The sequence below is a fragment of the Helianthus annuus genome, chromosome 3 (genome assembly GCF_002127325.2).
Source record: "Helianthus annuus cultivar XRQ/B chromosome 3, HanXRQr2.0-SUNRISE, whole genome shotgun sequence".
Taxonomy (NCBI): domain Eukaryota; kingdom Viridiplantae; phylum Streptophyta; class Magnoliopsida; order Asterales; family Asteraceae; genus Helianthus; species Helianthus annuus.
The window spans coordinates 76,510,228-76,526,545 of NC_035435.2; the positions used below are offsets into that span (position 1 = coordinate 76,510,228).

General features: G+C 36.4%; 1 protein-coding gene across 1 annotated transcript; it reads right to left on the minus strand.

Annotated features, from left to right (window-relative positions):
• Positions 1-8,256: 8,256 nt before the first annotated feature.
• LOC110929023 (probable DNA helicase MCM9) lies at positions 8,257-15,868 on the minus strand. The gene is made up of 19 exons (XM_022172114.2): positions 15,650-15,868; positions 15,468-15,570; positions 14,230-14,365; positions 13,900-14,038; positions 13,739-13,805; positions 12,770-12,944; positions 12,556-12,655; positions 12,345-12,442; positions 12,199-12,264; positions 11,956-12,048; positions 11,617-11,733; positions 10,723-10,795; positions 10,534-10,600; positions 10,328-10,409; positions 10,131-10,252; positions 9,983-10,050; positions 9,624-9,781; positions 8,541-8,693; positions 8,257-8,411 (listed from the first exon to the last, which is right to left on the minus strand). The coding sequence occupies exons 1-19, from the start codon at positions 15,766-15,768 to the stop codon at positions 8,347-8,349; spliced, it is 2,001 nt and encodes a 666-aa protein (XP_022027806.1). The 5' UTR covers positions 15,769-15,868; the 3' UTR covers positions 8,257-8,346.
• Between the last annotated feature and the right edge of the window lie 450 nt (positions 15,869-16,318).

Genomic DNA, 16,318 nt, shown 5'->3' on the forward strand with positions numbered 1-16,318 from the left:
GAACACATATTGTAATCAATATTCATTCACACCAAATGCACCTTGTTAAACATGTAAACCATAAACAAACAGACAACTTTGTGCACCTTATTATTTTGAACATTAGACTTGTATAATTTTTCAAACAATCACTTTTGCCAACACAGTAAATCAACGTCTTCCTATCATTCACACATCCAACTTATCAAGCAATAACAACCATTTATTATCATACACGCACCCATGAATCGAGCAGACTGCCAACCATTATTCAAACCAACAACACAAACAACAAACAGTGGTATAAACTGACCGAGGGTTGAAAGAACGAAAGGAATGCACGAGCAGTCCCTGCTTCTGATCTGGACCGAGTTCACTTCTTGAATAAAACCCAATCTATTGAACCGAACAGACCTGAAGCTTTGAACGAGACCCGGTCTTGCTGACTTGTTGACCGGACCAAACACCATCAGCAATAGAAGCTGTCGAACCAAAAACACTACCACTCGAATCCCCACCGTTGTCGTTGTGAAGCGTCGTTGCCACCGCCGCCGCGAGCGGGCCGCCTGAGATGGTGATGCCACCGTCGTTTCCTTCTCCGCTGCTCACTCTCTACTTCCATCTTTTGATCTTCGTCACCGGGAAATGAGAGTACGGGGGGGGGGGGGGGGGTTGCACCGGCTCCTTCTTGGCTGCCAATGCTCAATCGAGAAGGAGGAGCAGGAGTGGTGAAAGGGTTAGGCTCGTTTGAGGATGTGTGACGTCGAAGAGGGAAGGGCACTAGCCGGAATCCGATTTCCGGTCACCGAAAATCTGAACGAGGGAGAGGAGGGGGATCAGGCACTTGTGCGGCTGACTTGTTGTTCTAGGTTTTAGAGAATTTGAATAAAAAGGGGGTAATGGTTTATATGGGGTTTAAATAGGCTAAGGTTTTAGGTTTAGGGAGTGGGCTTGGGCCTAGCCCGAGTGCGAACCTGTTTAAACAACTATGTGTCTCGCTTAAACCGATTTGCCCGGTTATATTAACTCATAGGAAAATAATTGAAACTCTCATCGTGGATTATTATTATCTTTATAAAATAATGATGATATAAATACTAATAGTAATAATAATAAATAATAATAGTGAATACGAGCATTAACAAAATGCTCGTCTCTGGATCAAGGGTTCGAGTTGTCACATTCTCCCCATGTTACAGGAATTTCGTCCTCGAAATTTAAGCAAAAGTCATACGATTCGCCCTATATGTATACATAGACTCCATTACCACACGCAAATACAAGCAGTTTCACGAAAGTCCACTAAACGAACATGTAGGTCACATAGCACATAAGGTCACATAGCACAAAAAATCACGTAGCATAGGATTTACAGAGTTTGCACGTATCTCACATAGTATAGAATTTCACAAAATTTAATTATAACATCAAAGAAACGTACTGGAAAACTCGAAGTGTCACAACGGAGACGGGGTTGAGGGGTAGTCTGTGCTACCCCTATTAACACTCTATGTCCGCCACTGATAGAAATGAAAGATGAAAACATAAAAAAATAAAGTCATGATATACCCAAAAAGATATCGACGCCGTTTTACATCAATCAAAAACCCTATAATCGATATTTAGTAACAATTTTGATAGTATTGATATCAGTATCGATGTTGTTCGATCCGAATCGACATGGTACCAATATTATTGGACGATATACAACTTATGATTTTGTACAAAAGATATTCTATACCGCTACTAAATTTGTTCGAACGCTATTGGTTCAGTTTGTCACTATAAACAACAAAAAGTCAATTTTATAAGACATGTTCGATTTTGAATAGAACTTTTATTGAAAAGTAGACAAAAATAAACACGTCCCAAATGGTATATTAAGAATTTTACAAAGCATTATATTACTTTATCAAAGTATCGAAAAGGGTAAAGGACGTCAGCTTATAAAAATAAGAGTAAAATTCACGGATAGTCCCTGTGGTTTTGCAAAATAACACCTATAGTCCTCAACTTTTGGAAATTACATCGGTGCTCCCTGTGGTTTGACAGTTTGTTACTCGGATAGTCCTTGGAGTGGATGACGGTTAGTTTTCCTCGTTAAGTAGATGTCAAATGACAAATTTACCCTTTATCTTTTCCACTCTATAAAAACAAAACAACCCCACCCACCCCACCCCAACCCCACCCCAACCCCACCCCACCCCAACCCCACCCACCCCCACCTTTCTCTCTGTTTCCCCATATTAAAGTCACCGGCACATTCAATGAAACACTTGTTCCTGTCTCACAAATTGTATTAAGGGTTTTGTTTAGAAATAAGAAACAAATGAGTGGGTGCATATTATACCTTTCTTATATGAAGGAGAAGAGAGATAGAATGAGGTCTAGCGAGTTCCAACTTCCGGTGAGGTTGCAGGTTTTTCGGTGAGACTTGCAGAACAGAACACGGAATGATTTTAAGGTGTGATTCAGAGTATAGACGTTCGAAAAGGTGCAACGGGTGCTTTACTTATATCAAATACTGAACCGACATCTTTGATTCGCGTTTAGATGAGAAATTCCGATCTTGAAGATTTGGTTTCTCCATTCGATGATATTCGATAATCATATGTTGTAATATAGTTCGATTTGAGGTCCAAGTTCATGTGATTGTAATAGGAGACACGATTTCACGTTTCCTACCACATATCGAACAAGATTTACAGAGCTTTTTGCGTTGGGTCACTGTGCATCACTTGGGCGGCAAGCTTTTAAAATTCCAAATCAGCTTTAGATTTAGGTTAGAATTAATGTTCACAAACACCCACCTGGTGGAGTGTTATATCTGGATGCTTCGGTATAGTGAGACCCGGGTGGCGGGAGCTGGACACGTCAGCAGCGGCGGAAGAGAAACACGGCGACTAACGGAACACAACTCCGGTGACTTTAATCTGGGGGGAAACAGAGAGAAAGGTGGGGAGTGGGTGGGGTTGGGGTGGGGTTGTTTTGTTTTTATAGAGTGGAGAAGATGAAGGGTAAATTTGTCATTTCACATCCACTTAATGGAGAAAACTAACCGTCATCCATTCCATGGACTATCCGAGTAACAAACTGTCAAACCATAGGGAGCACCGGTGTAATTTCCAAAAATTGGGGACTATAGGTGTTATTTTGCAAAACCACAGGGACTATCCGTGCATTTTACTCTAAAAATAAATAATGGATTTGAGAACATGTACATTTGTATTTCGTTTACGACATAATCGAGACGTAAATATGTTTTAAAAGGTTTATATCGATACATAAATAAAAAAATAAGCACGTTGTAATAACATACTCAAAATTTTAGAAAAACATTGCGTCTTAAAAGTTATAATAAGAGAAAAGCGAAACAGTTTTAAACAAAACAAGTTTTAAATTTTAAAAATCTACAATAAATTATTATATAATAAATTACTTAAATATTATATTCATCATAAAATATTGGAAGAAGAGGATATTATAATTATATAAATATCAAAAGATAATTTAGTATTTGCAACATACAAATATAAGTAATGATATCAAAATATGTCTTAAAAGAAAAATTAGTTTTCCAAATAACAAAGTGATTATAATGAGTTATTACTAAATAGGAGTTGATGGAAGATAAATTTAAAACTAATTTTTTTGGATTCAGTTGCCTTGAAATACTGAATATCCAGCCCAGACGTTTCAAATAATCATGTCGGGCTCAGGTTTTGCCAATCCTAATGATGTGTCATGTAAATAATTTAAGGAAAAATTACAAGTTTTGTGATTTATCTATATATTCATTTTCAGTCTATGTCATTTTCAACGAATTTTGACAAGTTTTGCCTTTTATAGAGAATTTTGTCGTAAGTTACGTCTTTTGAGCCTAACCCAGTTAAATTTTTCTGTTAAATCTTATTACACATGGGTAATTTAGTCTTTTTACTTATTTAAAGGACAAAACTTGTAATTTCTTCTTTAAAAAAATATTTCAAATATATATATATATATATATATATATATAGGGAGCCACTAGAATGAAAACCACCTCGAGTTGTAAGAACCTTGAGAACTACACCCCACGGAGCGCCGTTCGCCATGATTTTTTTTTACAAGTAGATGTGTATATTATAAACACAGCCGTAAAAAATCATGGCGAACGGCGCTCTGTGGGGTGTAGTTTTTACACCACAAGTTTGGTGAAAAAAAAGAAAAAAGGAAAAAAATTAAAAAACACCAAACTTGTGGTGTAAAAAACTACACCCCACGGAGCGCCGTTCGCCATGATTTTTTACGGCTGTGTTTATAATACACACATCTACTTGTAAAAAAAAATCATGGCGAACGGCGCTCCGTGGGGTGTAGTTCTCGCGGTTCTTACAACTCGGGGTGGTTCTCATTCTAGCAGCCCCCTATATATATATATATATATATATATATATATATATATATATATATATATATATATATATATAGGGGACTGCTAGAATGAGAACCACCCCGAGTTGTAAGAATCGCGAGAACCACACCATCCGGGTCGCCGTTTACCACGATTTTTTTTTTTACAACTAGATGTGTGTATTATAAACACATCCGTAAAAAAAAAATTTAAACGCCGCGCCCGAGGGGGTAGATTTTTTACACCACAAGTTTGGTGTTTTTATTTTTTTTTTTTTCTTTTTTCTTTTTTTTACACCAAACTTGTGGTGTAAAAAACTACCCCCTCGGGCGCGGCGTTTAAAGTTTTTTTTTACGGATGTGTTTATAATACACACATCTAGTTGTAAAAAAAATCGTGGTAAACGGCGACCCGGATGGTGTGGTTCTCGCGGTTCTTACAACTCGGGGTGGTTCTCATTTTAGCGCAATTCTATATATAAAATTGCGCTAAAATAAGAACCAACTCGAGTTGTAAGAACCGTGAGAACTTTTTGATCCGAGGCGAGGTGGACCAAATTTTTTTTTCATAAACGTAAATGCGTGTATTATAAACACATTTGTAAAAAAAATTCAAAAAAAAATGTCGTGTGTGTAGTTTTGAGCACCACAAGTTTGTGTTTACGGGTACCGTAAATTTTCCAGTTAGATTTACGGTACCCGTAAACACAAACTTGTGGTGCTCAAAACTACACACACGACATTTTTTTTTGAATTTTTTTTACAAATGTGTTTATAATACACGCACCTACGTTTATGAAAAAAAAATTTGGTCCACCTCGCCCCGTACGGTGTAGTTCTCACGGTTCTTACAACTCGAGGTGGTTCTCATTTTAGCGGTCCCCTATATATATACATATATATATACATATATATATATGTATATACATATATGTATATATATATATATGTATATATATATACATAGGGGGCTGCTAGAATGAGAACCACCCCGAGTTGTAAGAACCGCGAGAACTACACCACACGGAGCGCCGTTCGCCATGATTTTTTTTTACAAGTAGATGTGTGTATTATAAACACAGCCGTACAAAATCATGGCGAACGGCGCTCCGTGGGGTGTAGTTTTTTACACCACAAGTTTGGTGTTTTTTAATTTTTTTTCTTTTTTCTTTTTTTTTCACCAAACTTGTGGTGTAAAAAACTACACCCCACGGAGCGCCGTTCGCCATGATTTTTTACGGCTGTGTTTATAATATACACATCTACTTGTAAAAAAAAATCATGGCGAACGGCGCTCCGTGGGGTGTAGTTCTCGCGGTTCTTACAACTCGAGGTGGTTCTCATTCTAGCGGCCCCCTACATATATATATATATATATATATGTATATATATAGAGTAGGGTTCGCACGGAAAGTGTGTTTTTCCTAGAAAGTCTAGGAAGCGATCTGGTCCATCCGATTGGTGTGTTTAAGGGTTGAGATTAAATCAATGGCAATCTTGTAATATTTGAGTTTAGTTAATTGATTGTTTTAAATGAATAGGGGCAATATTGTCAAATGGCCGTTTTTTAAATCAATTAGATAACTGCAATCCCTACTTTCATGGGATTTTCCCTCTCTCTCTCCATTATTGATTTGATTTTCTCTCTTTCTCTCTCCAATCCAACCCTAAACATAATAAAACCTGCGATCTCTACTCCCCCTTGCTGTTGTCGACGCAAAACAGGACCCCAAAAGCATTCAGATTTCGGTTCCAAGGCTTGTTGATACCCATTTTCTTCAATAGGTATTCATATCTTGTGTTGTGATTAACGTTCTTGAAGTGCATATACGTTTTCGGTCTTAATCTGCTTGTAACTTGGCTGTGCTTTTTCTGTTTTAATTGATGATTGTAGAGAGGCATGTAAAACACAGCGTCAAGAATCTGCTTGCTGTTAAAACACAGCGTCAAGAATCTGCTTGCTGTTAAAACACAGCTGTATGAATCTGAATGATAAAACACATTTGTATGAATCTGCTTGCTGTTAAAACACAGATGTATGAATCTGAATTGCTGTTAAAACACAGTTGTATGAATCTGAATGATAAAACACGTTTGTATGAATCTGCTTGCTTTTAAAACACAGTTGTATGAATCTGAATGCTAAAACACAACTGTATGAATCTGCTTGCTGTTAAAACACAACTGTATGAATCTGAATGCTAAAACACAACTGTATGCATCTGCTTGCTGTTAAAACACAATTGTTTGAATCTGAATGCTAAAACACAACTGTATGAATCTGCTTGCTGTTAAAACACAACTGTATGAATCTGAATGTTAAAACACAGTACCAAGAACATGCTGATAGATTCCAGCAAGAAAACGAAGGAATGATTGATATTAAGTGAGATCAAAAATCGAAAACAAAAAATTCTGAAATTTATGGATAGTTAGTTATTGAAGATAATTTCCTAAAATAAAAATAGATTGTGAAAGTACATAAATGCCCTTTTAGATAAAATTCTTCAATGTCACATGTCGCGTTCTTATTGCTTCCTAGACTTTCTAGGAAAAACACACTTTCCACCCAACTCCTACTCTATATATATATATATATGCATATATATATATATATATATATATATATATATATATATGTGTGTGTGTGTGTGTATAACAGATATTTATCTCTTCCCCTCCCCCTCTCTCTCCCTTCACCTACCAACACCATATGTTGTCGCCGCCACTTTGAACCTGCACCATCATCTCGAATCACCCGCAATGTCGCCGTATCGTTCGGATCAAAAAAATGTGCGCTCAATTGGCAAATTTAATGCATATATGGGCTACTGATTGAGGATCCTGTACATTAATCCAGAAGTGTGAGAAGTGTATTATAACATTATATATAACACTATATAACACCATATAAACACCATATAACAATATGTAATGCCATATAACACCATATAACACTATGTAACACTAGATAACACTATATAACAAATATAACACTATAGTTTGTCTGATAGCACGTCTATGATAGATGTATAGTGTTATATATTGTTATATAGTGTCATATAGTGTTACATGGTATAGTATTATATGGTGTTATATGGTGTTACATGTTATACGGTGTTTATATGGTGTTATATAATGTTATATATAATATTATAATACACTTCTCATACTTCTCACACTTCTAGATTAATGTACAGGATCCCTACCCTATGGGCTACTTCCCTTTTTACTACTTTAGAAGATTAACACTAAGTTATCTAAGCACATACATTAGAATATATTGTTATGCTTAGTTGTATTTTATTGATTAAAGTAATCCAAACATATCGATGTTAATGGTTGATTTGTAAAATTAATCATGCAATTGGTCTTGTGCAATACTTTCAACCTATCAAAGAAGAAAAACAAAACAAAACATGACTCGTGTAGTGTTGTAGCTACAGTAACACCCAATGAAAAGAAAATGGTGAGGAACCATAGTTAAACATCTATGTGTAAGCATAAGGCTTCTAGGTATGGGGACCGTCCCCGGATAGTTCCGGAACTGTGCCGACCAAAACACCGTGCCCCCCCCCCTTCGTCCTTGGCGTCGAGTACGGAACGTTGGGGATAATCCACAAGAAGACAAAAATCTACCCTCTCCCTCTCACACACCTATACATACAATATATACATATACATTTTAGGTTCATCCTCCCATTTCCATACCTCCATCCTCTTTACCCCATCCTCATGCCCATCCTACGTGGCGAACCATCCTCCAAGGGAGGACCATCACCATACCGTGTAGCCTAACAAAGTTAGTTTATGATGGAAAGAATAGATCATGCAATGCTAGTTTCCCCAACATTATACTTTCATTTTGTATTATATATATACCGAAACAACAGAAATATAGAATCAATTAAAATAATCGTCGAACAATATTATTCACATTTAACTTCAGTTTTACATATGCCATGTTGACCACAATCATATGCTAATTATATAGTCAGGAGAGTTGAGCTTTGCAAGGATCTGCTCTTCTTGTGTGGCATCTGCACCTTTGGTCAAGGGATTCACCAACATTTCACTACTATTTTCATCTAATTTCACCACTTGATAATTCAAGTAAATTATTTTTAATCTTTTGGTAATGCAAAATCACCGTAAAATAAAAAGGATACATTCTTGATCAGGGTCATCGGTAAAATTGGAGTGCAAAGCATTCCCAAAGCTATCGACAATGGCGGACGTTGTCATAGATGACTCAATGCATAATATTGCGGTAATAGCATCTAATCGAGTCACTTCATTTCTGAACATCAATCTTGCATGTGCTGCAATGCTAATATGTTAGAGATGAGACCACAGACCAATGAAGCAGACTACTTACAGATCAAAACCGACCCAACCCACTGAAACTTTTTGCCTGTTTTATGTATCTTTGTAATACACAATGAATGCTATGACAAATACAACATAGTTGTCGATAGCGAATAGCGACAAATAGCGACAAGGCATGGCTAGGCTACGTAGCGAATAGCGACAAATAGCGACGGCAATTTTATAAATAGCGATTACACTAGAAAAAGAATTTTGAAAATTTTTATATGTATATTACATCAAAATACCCTTGTATATATGCTATTTTACATGTATATTTAACAAAAACCTATAAATCTAGCTATTTTATAGCTATAACCCTTTATAACATTAAAAAAAATAATAATAATAATAATAACTGTCGCTAAAATCGCTATTCATCGCCATGACCAACTTAGCGACACATAGTCGCATCGCCATAAAGCGCGCTATAGCGACCGCTATGGTCGCTATTAACAACTATGAAATACAATATGATCACAATAATATCTAAATCTTGGGATAAAACAGTTTAGCAGATTGTATGAACCATAATTATTAAAGCGAGCGCCCAGGCGCAAATAGAGCCCCGGGCCCAACAAATCACCTTGAGTGCGCCTCGCGCCTTTAGTAACTATGCTTCAAGTCATAGTTATAAAAGCGAGCGCCCAAGTGCGCCTAGGCAAATAAAGCCCCGGGCCCAACAAATCGCCCTGAGTGCGCCTCGCGCCTTTAATAACTATGGTATGAACTAAAATAAACCTCGGGCAAGTTACAATCCGTTTAAGATTGATCCGTTTGAATCTTTTTCCTTTATATATTAATTTTACACGTTTCAGATAAAGCGCAGCCCAAATCGATCAAGTAAAGGGGTCAAAACCGCCTGACGAAGAGAAAAGTTGTACCTTGAGCAAGTCGAATCAAACTTTCAAGCATTCTAACAGTGGTTCTTGCTGCATTTTCTGTTGCAGATCTTCTTTGTAGTTGATAATATCTAGAAATAACATTTTCTGCCTCTTTGGTTAGAGTTGGCCTGAAATATCCCTTTACAAAGTGGATGTACCTGCAAACATAATTACACCATTAACCTACACTACATACATATATATGTATACAGGCGTCTACAGTAAGCTCTTGTTGTACGTAGTGCATTGCAAATATGGTGGGACATAACCGCCTTATGTGGTCACAGGTTCAGCAGCAATATGTACATGTGCTTATGCAGTTCTCGCAATTATCTACTTGAAATCGTATTGAACGGTACCTTCTGAGCAAGGAAAGAGGCCACTTCTTACTAATATCTTCATGAAATTTGTCATTTTCCGTTTCTACCTGAGCATACGACTATCAAGATTTAGCCACGTGGAAATGACGAATCGAGCACAGGGAGCATACAGTAGGCTAGTTGGTACCTGATCAAGAATATGGTCGGAAACAACTTTATCCCAGTCGGGATTTTTTGTGTCCAAAAGAACCAGAACTATGTCGAATCTACTAATTAAAGGACCAGATAATGTCGTGTTGACAGACAAAGCTGAACTTTGTTAAAAAATACGTATTAGTTATCATAAACAATTAAACATAGTAATTCTAAGGTTGGAAATGATACATTGATCAGGATCATATTGCCCTTTGGGATTTGTTGCCCCGAAGACTATAGTTCGTGTGCTGAGAGTAGTTACAAGACCCGCCTGAAAATGTAATAGGCTGTTACGATTCTATCATAGTTTAAGAGTTGTTAATATACAATGATTTTAGTCTACTTATTTCAATAAAAGTAATGAAGATGGAATAAAAAGTTAATATAAAGGCTACCTTAGCAACGCTTATAGTCTGCTGCTCCATTGCCTCATGTATAGTAGCTCTATCGTGTTCCCTCATGCTGTTAATTTTTTTTTTTTTTTTTTTTTTACTTTGACATAAATAACCTAATATATGCTTTGTAACGGTTGTGTAAACAAGTGGATAACCAAGTTTTTTTACTTATTTAAAGAAACAAGTTACCTATCAAACTCATCAATGCAACAAAGTCCACCATCCGCTAAGACAAGGGCCCCAGCTTCTAACATCCATTCACCTGCATATTGTATTCTATGCAGTTAATATCGCCAATATAATCCCCTGGTGAGATAACAGTGCAAAATATCGGTCAGAATATCAATACCAATATCGGCGATATTGACCGATATACTACCGATTTTCCCGATATCAATACCTTTCTCTTTAGTTCTACCATTAGTTTTTCGTCTTGCCCATGGCATTATAGCCTAGTGGCATCTTGAGGGTGGGATAAGGTCATAAGGCTTAGGGACCATTAGGTCTTGGGTTCGATTCCCACAAGGGGGTTTTTCCTATATTTATTGGGTTTCCTCCTAAATTGGTGTATAGGCATTATTGCCTAGTGGAGATGGATATGATCGGGTGGTTCCGCTCGTGGCACGATGATACTCCAGTGGTCCGTCAGTGATCCAATTTGCCGTTCAAAAAAATATTAGTTTTTCTTCTTATTGCTGCTAATATTAGTGTTTTAAGTCTTAATTGTTAATTGTTAGTGTTTTAAGTCTTAATCAGTTCCTACTTGCTACAATTGTTAGTGTTTTGCAAGTTCTAAAAGGCTAATTTTTAATGGTAGCAGAGTATACTGAATTGTTAGTGTTAAATTGTTGTATATATAAATTCAGCAGGATACTAGGAATTACCACTATCCCACCGCGATAATCGATATCTCAAATATCAGTCCTTGACCGATATCCGTTTTTTTACCGCATTAACTGCATAGATTATATTATTTATTTATTTATTATAAAGAGTAAATTCACTCAAATCAGCTCAAAAGAACTAGTTCAACTTAATGTTTGATCGATTTTAAGCAATTTATATGTTGTATTGAAGTCTCACCTCCATCTTTTACGGCAGTAACTGTCAACCCAGCACTAGTGCTTCCTAACCCAGTAGTGATAACGGATCTTTTGCTCAACTTAGCAGCAAATTTCAAGAATTGAGACTTTCCTGTACCTAAATAAATACTTAAATAAAGGGAAAGTCAAATTTCAAGAATTGAGACTTTCCTGTATCTAAAAACTTAAAAAAAATGGAAAGACGATAAATGCTGAGTCAGAATATATGATACCCAAGCATCAGGATGCCAAATTTCATCCAGAGTTAACATTCTCTAAAAATGTTCAAATCTAGATGAGGATGCATTGATTTTCGGTAAACGTTTGCATAACGTTGTACCTGGATCTCCAACCAGGAGAAGATGAGACTCGCCTCGAACTTTTGTCCCAGAAGCATCGACATGCTGTACTCCTCCAATAAGTGTCAAGGCAACTACAATGGAACATTAATTGTGCTCATAACAAACTAGACGATCAACTAATCTTAGATAAATAAAAATAACCTTTTTACTCGGTGGTCGGTTAAGAGATAGAAATGCAAAATCAAATTTAAATGTTGAGAGGAACTTGAAATGAAAGCTACCTGCTAGCTTCACGGTAAAGAGACCGTAAACTTGTGGACAAATAGCCCGAAGAATGGCATTTCTTCCTGTCGAGTAAATATGGTGCAACCTTAACAATCAGGAAAGTAATGAGAGATACTATTACCAACAAACATTGTGATATTACCGCTTAATGGCGCTTCTTTAAATTCAGACCAAAAGTTTTTGAATTGCAGAATAACTTCATCAGGGATTTCAATATCCAGCTTTATCTCGTTTATTCGCCTAAAATAACACAATCTAAGTTAAAGCAAATGATAGCTATAGACATCATGTTATCTGCCATTAAATTATTACTAAGATAATTATTTGAGAGTAAAAAAGAAACTACTGAATACCTCACGTAATTAGCCACTAATACAGGTTCAAGGTCACAGCGAACATCCTTCAAATCTGGGGACCATTTAGCTGTCAAAACTCCTGTGACAATTACATCATCTGCAAATAATGTTTAAAAAATGGTAGTTAAAGAACATAATTGGCAACCATTATGTAAAAATTAATAAATAAGAAAATAAAATAGAAAACAACATAAATGCTATGATATTGTACCTCCAGCTTTAACAACATCAACAAGATCATCCTGCAGAATAACGGGAATTGAACGAGGGATTGCCCCGACACCTAAAACTTGAGTGCTTTCTTGGATCTTTATCTCCTGGTAATCATGACACACTTTGTTTCCCTCTAAAAGCTGGAAACTGGTGCTTTCACAATATTTTTGTTTCTGTTAAGTAGATAATATGTAATTTAACGATAATAACACTAACGGAAAAAGGTTAAAAAAAAGCATAACTCAACAAAATAAAATTTAAGCATGTTCCTCACTTTCTTATGTCTTTTCCTAATTTCCTACATTAACTCGGTTTTAAAAAAGCAGGATAAGCTCTGGGGCGTTCGGGTCACAAAAGCAAATGTGCACGCATCACGGTAGGAGCAAAAAAGCGCGCTTCATGTAATTTGATACAAAACTAGGGCTTGTAGGATATTTATATCTAAAAACAACCAAAGGGATTAGAAGTTCTGAAAGGTTTGCTTGATAAGTAAAACAGAAAAGAGAGGCGCAACCTTTGGTTGTGTACATAAATGTGCACCTCATATACGTGCTGCGCGCGCCTCACTTCTTGGCTTTTGAAACCTAAACACCTTGGAGTGCCTCTCACAACTTTTTAAACCAAGGCATCACGTACACGAAACATCGCTATATGTACAACCAACTAAGCTTTATTTAGAACCATAAGCCGTGTCTCACTCCTATGTTTTACATATCAACTTTTTTTAACAAGTAAACCGTTCACAATTGTTTTACGTACACTAAATTTGACCAATTTTGACCCAAATTCACATGAGGCGCGCCTTTTAAACCAAGTTCATTAGAACTTGTAACATGATTAAAACACGTTCCTTTTCTTCACTGTAACTTCCGTCTTTTTTGGTTATGTATTTTAGTTTGTTTTACGACACTAGGTGGCAAATTTATGTACAATCATCGATAAAAATATAAAGTGAATTAATACTAACCTTAGAAGGACAAAACATTGGCTTGGGTATGGAGTTCCTGCTTTCCAGTTCAGGATGAACCTTAAACCTACGCATTAACATATCCCGTTAATAATTTTCATAAAAATAGTGACGTTTTATAACAAAATAAACAAGAAAAAAAACAGTGCAAAAAGTACAACCTGTATTTACATTTCCGACATTCATACTCCCTCTCCCCTTCTATCATCTTAACCGCTCCAGATCTAATTACTGTTCCCTTTAGAGTGAGAAGTATGCCCCGGTGCTTCACACGTACGCGTCCAATGCTTGGACAAAACTCTACATAATCCAATTAATTAACGATAAATTCTCAAGGTCTAAAAACAAATTCTACTTTGAAAAAGAAACTTTGTTCTTATATGCAACTCACATTCAACTAAAATAAATGAGCCTCCAACTTGTATCCTTAATATGTGCAACAATGGAGAACTAATCAAGAACAACAAAATTTATTGAAAAGACAATTGTACCAGGATTATCAAGCATGGGACCACGAATTTCAATCCGAACATGCACAAACTCCTTAATACTTGGAGGCGGACGATCTACGCCTTCGTTACAACTTTCATGTTTCCAAATTTCCTTCACTTTTTCATACACGGTTTCCTAAATTCCAAAAGGATAGCAGCATTAGAATTTACAATGAACGAACTATAATAGAGATATCATGAACCATGAGACACTACAATACAGATGTCACGAAATATACAATTATGGGCTGTTAAACGGGTCGCGTTCGTGGGCTAGTTGGTCAAACTTGACGCGAACCTGAATACTTGTGTGACACAAGTATTCACGGGTTGAGATGAACACGAACCGGAAAATCATGTTACAAACATGAAACCAAACATTGCACGAGTATTCACAGGTTGACGCGAACACAACCCGTTTAACCCGAAAAATAAAATTATTAAAATATAGTACATATTAACACTTTGAAATAAAATTTTAGTATTATGTATAAAATATGCCAATTAATTTTAAAACTTCTTAATTTCGCACAAAAAGTACCCAAATAGTTTAAGTTATGACATAAATAAATACATTTAAAAACATAGGGAAAGGTTCATTGGGGAACACTAAAAAGGTGGGGAACAGCGGGGAACCGACTCAAACGAACTCCGATTGGACTCATTCCAGCGGCGTTGGAACCGGCTCGTCGAACCCTAACTAGGATATCTTAACCCTAAACCCTAAATCCTAACTCCTAAACTCTAAACCCAAAAGCTAAAAAATAAAGCTAAAACCTAAGCTAAACCGTAAAATCTAAACTATAAACCCTAAAAGCAAAACCCTAAAGGCTAAACCTAAAGTTAAACCCTAAAGCAAAATCCTAAAAACCAAACCCTAATATTTAGGGTTTAGGGGTTATGATTTAGGGATTAGGGTTAAGAGATCCTACTTAGGGTTCGACGAGCCGGTTTCAACGCCGCTGGAATGAGTCCAATCGGAGTTCGTTTGAGTCGGTTCCCCACAGTTCCCCACTTTTTTAGTGTTCCCAATGAAACCTCACGCTAAAAGCATATATAGATAAATAAATAAATAAGTCAAACGGGTCAAACCTCAAACCCAACATGTTAACTCATTTAGCTAAACATGTTCCAAAAACTGACCCAACCCCATTTACAAACATGTATAGAAACCCTAATAACATGAAACTGAAAATAGTCTATTACAGTAGTAGATTCCAAATAAAGATGAAAGAAACCTGAGCCAATTTGGCTGCATTATCGAATACAGGCAAATACTCCGTTGGTTCAAACAGGATCTCATGCGCAAGTGGAGAATCGTGCTCCATCACTTCAGCGAAACTGATAAAAAAGAAAAACAATAATCAGTTAACCTTTGTGATTAAACCAACCCTAATATTGTTTGTTTTGGGATACATACTCGACATAAATGGGGTAATGAAGACGATTATCAGAAGAGAGAATGATCGACTGGAGCTGATCAGAGTAATACTCCGTCAAGAAGTCCAATAGAGTCTTCTCCGGTCCACCGCCGCCCATCACAGTAGACGATGAAGAATGAGGGGAAATGGTTTTGGCGGGAAAGAAATGATGGATGGAAACAGGGCGTGCGTGTTTGGGATTCCTTTTCCACTTCTCCTTCTTCAAAATCCTTTTCAAAACAACAAGAGGGTGTTTGGGGTTCTCTTTTTGAGGAAAAAAGGACTTTTAAGAGAAAAAAGAAGGTGTTTGGCTTTCCTTCTGAAGGCAAAAGTCCTTTGCAAAAGCTAGAAGTCAGGTTTTTCTAACTTATTTTTTCCAAAAGGACTTTTGAAAAAGTTGAAAACAAGTTAAGCCAAACATGCCCTAAGTTCTTACTTCTCTATTTTGGCTAAGTTTATTATAGTTAAAAAGGACTTTTGAAAAATGACTTTTGAGAAAAGGACTTTTTGAAAAGGAGTTTTTAAAAAAATGTTTGGATTAACTTATTGATGTAAAATGATTAAAATGGGCATTCTTTTAGATATAAGGGGGTAAAGAAGGGGTATATTGGGAATTTGTACTTTGAAAAGTTAAAAGTTGGCCAAAAAGTCAGAATATTGTGACTTCT

What these genes read in the sequence shown, in the direction of transcription:
- LOC110929023 (XM_022172114.2), bottom strand. Translation starts at nt 15,768, where the DNA reads ATGGGCGGCGGTGGACCGGAGAAGACTCTATTGGACTTCTTGACGGAG. An exon ending in ATGCAGCCAAATTGGCTCAG is followed by an intron (nt 14,366 to 15,467) that starts GTTTCTTTCATC and finishes TTTGGAATTTAG; the next exon opens with GAAACCGTGTATGAAAAAGT. An exon ending in CCGACCATATTCTTGATCAG is followed by an intron (nt 10,051 to 10,130) that starts GTACCAACTAGC and finishes TCGTATGCTCAG; the next exon opens with GTAGAAACGGAAAATGACAA.